The sequence below is a fragment of the Borostomias antarcticus genome (genome assembly GCF_949987555.1).
Source record: "Borostomias antarcticus genome assembly, chromosome: 19".
Taxonomy (NCBI): Eukaryota; Metazoa; Chordata; class Actinopteri; order Stomiiformes; family Stomiidae; genus Borostomias; species Borostomias antarcticus.
In genome coordinates this window covers 21,535,393-21,542,892 of record NC_140252.1, presented here as the reverse complement: position 1 = coordinate 21,542,892, position 7,500 = coordinate 21,535,393, and the positions used below count along the sequence as shown (strand labels likewise).

The window sequence follows — 7,500 nt, the reverse complement described above, 5'->3', positions numbered from 1 at the left end:
AGACCCAGACCCAGACCAGACCCAGACTAGACCCAGACCAGACCCAACCCCAGACTAGACTAGACCCAGACTAGACCCAGACCAGACCCAGCCCCAGACCCAGACCAGCCCCAGACCAGCCCCAGCCCCAGCCCCAGACCCAGACCCAGACTAGACTAGACCCAGACCAGCCCCAGGCAGAAAGGGAGAGCAGAGTCCGTCAGCCCCAGAGCAGGGGAGAGGAGAGAGGCTGTGGACCAGGCTGCCCTATCAGAGCAGAGGGTGCCGGAGGCCGGTGGAGAGCCAGGGTTATCCTCCCAACAGGCCCCGCCCCCTCTCTCCCAACAGGCCCCGCCCCCTCCTACCCTCCTCCTGTTGCGCTGGGCGTTGGCGCCATTGTTTCCTCCTGCATGCTCATTAATTACTGTATGAAGGGGAACTGCAAGCACAGGCGGTTCTCTGTTGTGCAGTGAGTCCTCTATGCACTTTAATTTGGGACTGATACTGATACTGCACACGCTGGCGTTCAGCTAAGAACATGTACTTGCTTAGCCCACAGGAAAATGTATCAACCCAGCAAATCCTTTGTCACTTACTACTGTGGCTTAATTTAACACCTTCAAGTGACAGATTCTCAATCCCTGAGAGGCTTTTTCCCCACAGGACCAGATAATACTGAACTGTGTCTAATGTGTTTGTTTCCTACTCAGTTTAGCTACGTAGCGCTGTGTTCAGACCCACCCTGAGAAGCCTGGGTGATTGGGTGGGGTGTTTACTGGGACTAACACCAGGGTCCCAGATGTGTGTTGTGTGGTTGTTGCTCTTAATCCCTCCTGCCCCTCCTTGCTGGGGGACAGGGACGTCCCTGTCCCCCTCCCTCCTCCTCAGGCCCTCTCCCCTTCACACCTGCCTGTCACACAAGAACCGTCTTTTATTCCTGAGCGCCGAAAGGAGTAACCTATCGAACTTTTGCTGGAGGATGTTATAAATGAAAATTTACAAAAAGTTCCATCAGCTTTGTGAACAGGAGCCAGTGATGTGTGTTCCTCTGACCGCATAGAACCCACTACAGCCACTCAGAACACAGAACCCACTACAGCCACTCAGAACACAGAACCCACTACAGCCACTCAGAACACAGAACCCACTACAGCCACTCAGAACACAGAACCCACTACAGCCACTCTGAACACAGAACCCACTACAGCCACTCAGAACACTACAGCCACTCAGAACACAGAACCCACTACAGCCACTCAGAACACAGAACCCACTACAGCCACTCAGAACACAGAACCCACTACAGCCACTCAGAACACTCTGGCTCTGGGGGAACCTGCTTGTCTAGTTCAGCAGTTTGATTCTTGTTCTTCTTTAACAAATTAACAGGTGGAAGCAGGAACCTTTTGAGAGCTGGAGGGTACATGTGGGGTACCCAGCTAGTGTTGAGCTAGTCTGGCTCAGCAGATCCTGTGTGGTACCCAGCTAGTGTTGAGCTAGTCTGGCTCAGCAGATGTACTGTAGGGTTTTGAGATAAGCTTCTCATTGGCCCCGCTCACTTCCAGCGGAGCCAATCAGATTCAACTCCCGGACACTATTTAGCAAAACAAGCTTAGCGTCGCTAGAAAGACGATTGTGATTGGTCTAAAGATATACTGATAAGACAGTTGTGATTGGTTAAAGATATACTGATAAGATAATTGTGATTGGTTAAAGAGATACTGATAAGACGATTGTGATTGGTTAAAGAGATACTGATAAGGGGGTGTGGCCAGATCTGTGTCCAGCGCTGTAGTGGACAGAGAGATTTTGCCACTTTGCTTTGGCCTTTTCATCGAGAGATTTGTTCCTGATAATGTTTACATTAACTCCTATTATATTGCATCACGTTATTTTGTTCTGTTAACGATTATTGTAAAAATCTGTTTCAGTAGCATTTATTTTTTATGTTTTGATGTTAAATCATTGACTACTGGCTGCTGAGCCAGACGTTTGGTTGATATATCTGTGTTCCCGTTAGCTAGCAGCTCTGAAACCTGACACTTGAGGAACACACATCACCTGTTCAGTTACAAAGCCAGATAAAGGAATCTCTAAATTTTACATTTACAAGATCCTGCAACGAAGGCGTTGTAAGTTACTCTTTCTGGGCACCGCAGGTTCGTGCAACGCTGACGTTAAGGAAAACCGCAACCTGGACAACCGGTCCTCCAAAGAGGGGGGGGGGGAGGCAGCACAGATCCCCAACGGGAGTGCTGTGGGGGGCAGGAAGCGCCCCCTGGAGGAGGGCAATAACGGGCACGCCCACGCCAAGTACAGGCCCAAGAAGCGTAAGAAAACGCCCGGGCCGATCCTGCCCAAGAATGCGCTGATGCAGCTGAACGAGATCAAGCCGGGGCTGCAGTACAAGCTGCTGTCCCAGACCGGCCCGGTGCACGCGCCCGTGTTCGTGATGACGGTGGAGGTGAACGGGCAGCTGTTCGAGGGCTCGGGCCCCACCAAGAAGAAGGCCAAGCTGAACGCGGCCGAGAAGGCGCTGCGCTCCTTCGTTCAGTTCCCCAACGCCTCCGAGGCGCACATGGCCATGGGCCGCACGCTGACGGTCAACACGGACTTCACCTCCGACCAGGCCGACTTCCCCGACATGCTCTTCAACGGCTTTGAGACGCCGGCCCCGCCCGACGACTCCTTCTACCTGGGCGCCAACGGCAATGGCTCCTTTAACCCCCTGGGTCTGGACTACCCCGCCGTGCTGCCCGCCCCCGGCCCCGGCCTCGCCCCCGGCCTCCCCCCCGGCCTCACCCAGCCCCCCCTGCCCGCCCCCTCCGCCTTCACCAGCCCCTCTAGCGGCAAGAACCCCGTCATGATCCTGAACGAGCTGCGGCCGGGCCTCAAGTACGACTTTGTGTCGGAGACGGGCGAGAGCCACGCCAAGAACTTTGTCATGTCCGTTACCGTGGACGCGCAGAACTTCCAGGGTTCCGGGCGCAACAAGAAGCTGGCGAAGGCGCGTGCGGCACAGGGGGCGCTGTCCGCCCTCTTCAACATGCAGCTGGACCAGACCCCCTCCAGACAGCCCATCCCCAGCCAGGGCCTGCAGCTGCACCTGCCGCAGGTAACATGGCCGCCCACTCTCACACAGTAGCAGTGTTTGGTTTTTATACTGATCGCTATATGACTCAACACTGTTGAACCAACATTAAAAACAACTGCACTTCTCTCCAGTGATTGTCTGAAATGTTCAGCTTGGGTTTAGTCCTGATTTAACTCTGGTTTTCAGCACCGTTCTGCAACAGTGTTGAGCGTGATCTGCTGGTTGTTTCCTGCTGGGCCAGTGAGACTCAGCCTGCAGAAGCGCTCTGAAGGGTTCAGGGTGTTCAGTGTTTAGGATGCTGTAATGCCGTAATGTTAAGTGCCGTCTTGGTAACGGATGGCTGGTCTGTCAGCCCTCACCTTCCCTCTGACGGGCGCTAATTGAAAATGGAGGAGGCTTGGAGAGACAGTGGCACGTTTCAGCCGGGAAGTTGGCGCTTTGTGCACAGAATCTGTTTACACATCACTTAATCCCGTCCGTAATCCCCCGCTCTGCCATAACTAAGAGGGTCAGTAAACCGTAATCTTAATTAACATCACCTCCTGAACACTATTCAAACACAGCTATTGATTAAACAAGAGTGATCCTGTTTGCCTGCTTTAGAGCAGAGCCGTCAGCAGCCAGTTCCTAAGTCATTCAGACAGTAACGTTTATCCCTTCCTCTGGGTTCTGGGTTCTGGATGGGTAGTGGGTTTGAAGGCTGCTCTGGATGGGTAGTGGTTCTGGGCTGCTCTGGATGGGTAGTGGGTTTGAAGGTCCTTTCCTCTGGGTTCTGGGCTGCTCTGGATGGGTAGTGGGTTTATCCCTTCCTCTGGGTTCTGGGCTGCTCTGGATGGGTAGTGGGTTTATCCCTTCCTCTGGGTTCTGGGCTGCTCTGGATGGGTAGTGGGTTCTCTGGGTTCTAGGCTGCTCTGGATGGGTAGTGGGTTTGAAGGGCACCATCAGTTCTGTTTCTTCCTGATCCAGCTTTTCCATGTTCTGTTATGTTCTCTCCTTCCTGCCTCCTCTGCTCGTCTCTAAGACGCGTCTGCTTATTACAGATGACACCTACAGTATCACACTCAAACATTTTTTCCTCTTCATCAAAGCTTAGATCTAATGTATAATTCAGTAGATCTTTTATTCCCCTTTCTACAAAGATGGCCTCTGTCTTTTTAAATGTAGCCATAGAAATGTAAAACCCAAATACATATTAATTTTTCATTAAATAATATATTGCTTTTTTATTACATAATATATAACATTTTAATATAATCGACACCGTGGGTATGAAGAAAAGCTCCTCCTCTACTTCTGGCTGGCTGGCGTGTGATTGGCTGGCTGTGCTGGGATGTGTTGTGTGATTGGCTGGCTGTGTGTCTCAGGTCTTGGCGGACGCAGTGTCCCGGCTGGTGGTCGACAAGTTCAGTGAGCTGACGGAGAACTTCACCTCGCCACACGCACGCCGGAAAGTCCTGGCTGGAGTTGTCATGACAACAGGTACCGCGTTAGGCTCTTGATCTCCTGTCCAATCAGACGACAGCACCAGGAGCTCCATTACTAATCAAGAAATAAGTCTGAATGTGTATAAATTATTCATGCGTTTCTGGATGAGATATTTAGTCTGGTTCAGTACAGAACAATCCACTGTTCCTGCCTACACTCCGCCCCCCCTCCTAAACCCCGCCCCTCCTAAACCCTGCCCCTTCTAAACTCCGCCCCCCTCCTAAACTCCGCCCCCCCGTCCGCCCAGGTACGGACGTGAAGGAGGCGCAGGTCATCTGCGTTTCCACGGGGACCAAGTGTATAAACGGCGAGTACATGAGTGACCGCGGCCTGGCGCTCAACGACTGCCACGCCGAGATCATCGCTCGCCGCTCGCTCATCAGGTACCTGTACACGCAGCTGGAACACTTCCTCAGGTGAGTCTCCGCTCCGCAACCCCGCCACAGGCAGGGCTCAGCCAGGCCAGCGCCTAGCGGTCAGCTACACCATCACAGAGCGCCTAGCGGTCAGCTACACCATCACAGAGCGCCTAGCCGGTCAGCTACACCATCACAGAGCTCCTAGCGGTCAGCTACACCATCACAGAGCTCCTAGCGGTCAGCTACACCATCACAGAGCACCTAGCGGTCAGCTACACCATCACAGAGCGCCTAGCCGGTCAGCTACACCATCACAGAGCACCTAGCGGTCAGCTACACAATCACAGAGCGCCTAGCGGTCAACTACACCATCACAGAGCGCCTAGCGGTCAGCTACACCATCACAGAGCTCCTAGCGGTCAGCTACACCATCACAGAGCGCCTAGCGGTCAGCTCCACCATCACAGAGCTCCTAGCGGTCAGCTACACAATCACAGAGCACCTAGCGGTCAGCTCCACCATCACAGAGCACCTAGCGGTCAGCTCCACCATCACAGAGCTCCTAGCGGTCAGCTACACCATCACAGCAGCATTGTAGATAGTTAACCTGTTATCTACACAGTAAGATGAGCAAAGACTATGAGCATCGACAAAGCTCAATTCTGTCTTTTAGCCACAAGAGAGTGGTCGTTACTCTGTGGGCTGGGGTCGTTACTCTGTGGGCTGGGGACGTTACTCTGTGGACTGGTCATTACTCTGTGGACTGGTCATTACTCTGTGGACTGATCATTACTCTGTGGACTGATCACTACTCTGTGGATTGTGGTTGTAACTCTGTGGGATGTGGTTGTTACTCTGTGGGATGTGGTCGTTACTCTGTAGACTGGTTGTTACTCTGTGGGCTGTGGTTGTGACTCTGTAGACTGGTTGTTACTCTGTAGACTGGTCGTTACTCTGTAGACTGGTCGTTACTCTGTAGACTGGTTGTTACTCTGTAGACTGGTCGTTACTCTGTAGACTGGTCGTTACTCTGTAGACTGGTTGTTACTCTGTAGACTGGTCGTTACTCTGTAGACTGGTTGTTACTCTGTAGACTGGTTGTGACTCTGTAGACTGGTCGTTACTCTGTAGACTGGTTGTTACTCTGTAGACTGGTCGTTACTCTGTAGACTGGTCGTAACTCTGTAGACTGGTTGTTACTCTGTAGACTGGTCGTTACATGTTACTCTCCCCCCTCTCTCTTTGGCTGCCACAGTAACAGCAGAGAGGAGCACCAGAAGTCCGTCTTCGCCAGGTGTGACAAGCACGGGTTCCGTCTGAAGGAAAACGTCCAGTTCCACCTGTACATCAGCACGTCGCCATGCGGAGACGCCCGCATCTTCTCACCACACGAGGCGGCCATGGAGGGTGAGGAGCTTCTCCCCAGTATCACCCCCCAGTATCACCCCCCAGTAGAGCCCAGTATCACCCCCCAGTAGAGCCCAGTATCACCCCCCAGTAGAGCCCAGTATCACCCCCCAGTAGAGCCCAGTAGAGCCCAGTATCACCCCCCAGTAGAGCCCCCCAGTAGAGCCCAGTATCACCCCCCAGTAGAGCCCAGTATCACCCCCCAGTAGAGCCCAGTAGAGCCCAGTAGAGCCCAGTATCTACCCCCCAGTAGGAGCCCAGTAGGAGCCCAAGGCGTTTGACCCAGGGGCCGTTTGTCCTTCTCTGACTCGACTGGCTCCTGAATGAAAGACGTTTCAAACCTGCATGTTTCCTGTTCACTGGGATGTGGGGCAGATTGTGTCACATTGACGTTTCCGTAAACACATCCAAGCACTTCCTGTTTCCTGTCACCACACAGACCAGGGAGACCGGCACCCCAACAGGAAGGCGCGCGGACAGCTGCGCACCAAGATCGAGTCGGGCGAGGGGACCATCCCTGTGAGGACCAGCAACACCATCCAGACCTGGGACGGCGTTCTGCAGGGGGAGAGGCTGCTCACCATGTCCTGCAGCGATAAGATCTCCAGGTACGTCTCTGTGACCCCTGACCCCTGACCGCCCAGTTCAGATATCCAGGTATGTCTCTGTGACCTCTGACCGCCCAGTTCAGATATCCAGGTATGTCTCTGTGACCCCTGACCCCTGACCGCCCAGTTCAGATATCCAGGTACGTCTCTGTGACCCCTGACCCCTGCGTCCTCCTCCTCCACCTGCCCCCCGTTAGAGGAGCTGTGCTCGAGACAGCTGGGTGGTTGTGAGAGAGAGCGGTTGACAGGGTACTCTGGGAAACAGAGTTCAACAGAATTTACAGCATTAAACTTCAGTCTGATTGCGCAATCAGTATGTTGGGCTCATGATGTTTCTCCCTCCTCAAGTTCCTGGCAGGAAATAATGTATAATGGGTTAGGGTTCTAATAATGTATAATAGGTTAGGGTTCTAATAATGTATAATGGGTTAGGGTTCTAATAATGTATAATGGGTTAGGGTTCTAATAATGTATAATGTGTTAGGGTTCTAATAATGTATAATAGGTTAGGGTTCTAATAATGTATAATAGGTTAGGGTTCTAATAATGTATAATAGGTTAGGGTTCT

General features: G+C 52.7%; 1 protein-coding gene across 1 annotated transcript in view; it reads left to right on the top strand.

Moving 5' to 3' along the window:
* The window catches only part of LOC311322084 (double-stranded RNA-specific editase 1-like), a gene marked incomplete at both ends in the record, with an annotated part of 41,508 nt that overhangs the window by 30,527 nt on the left and 3,481 nt on the right, over positions 1-7,500 (top strand). The window contains 5 exons of the mRNA XM_084454094.1: positions 2,139-3,094; positions 4,438-4,552; positions 4,806-4,974; positions 6,173-6,324; positions 6,764-6,932. Coding sequence (XP_084310220.1) covers positions 2,139-3,094; positions 4,438-4,552; positions 4,806-4,974; positions 6,173-6,324; positions 6,764-6,932 — 1,561 coding nt within the window. The remainder of the gene's footprint in view (positions 1-2,138; positions 3,095-4,437; positions 4,553-4,805; positions 4,975-6,172; positions 6,325-6,763; positions 6,933-7,500) is intronic.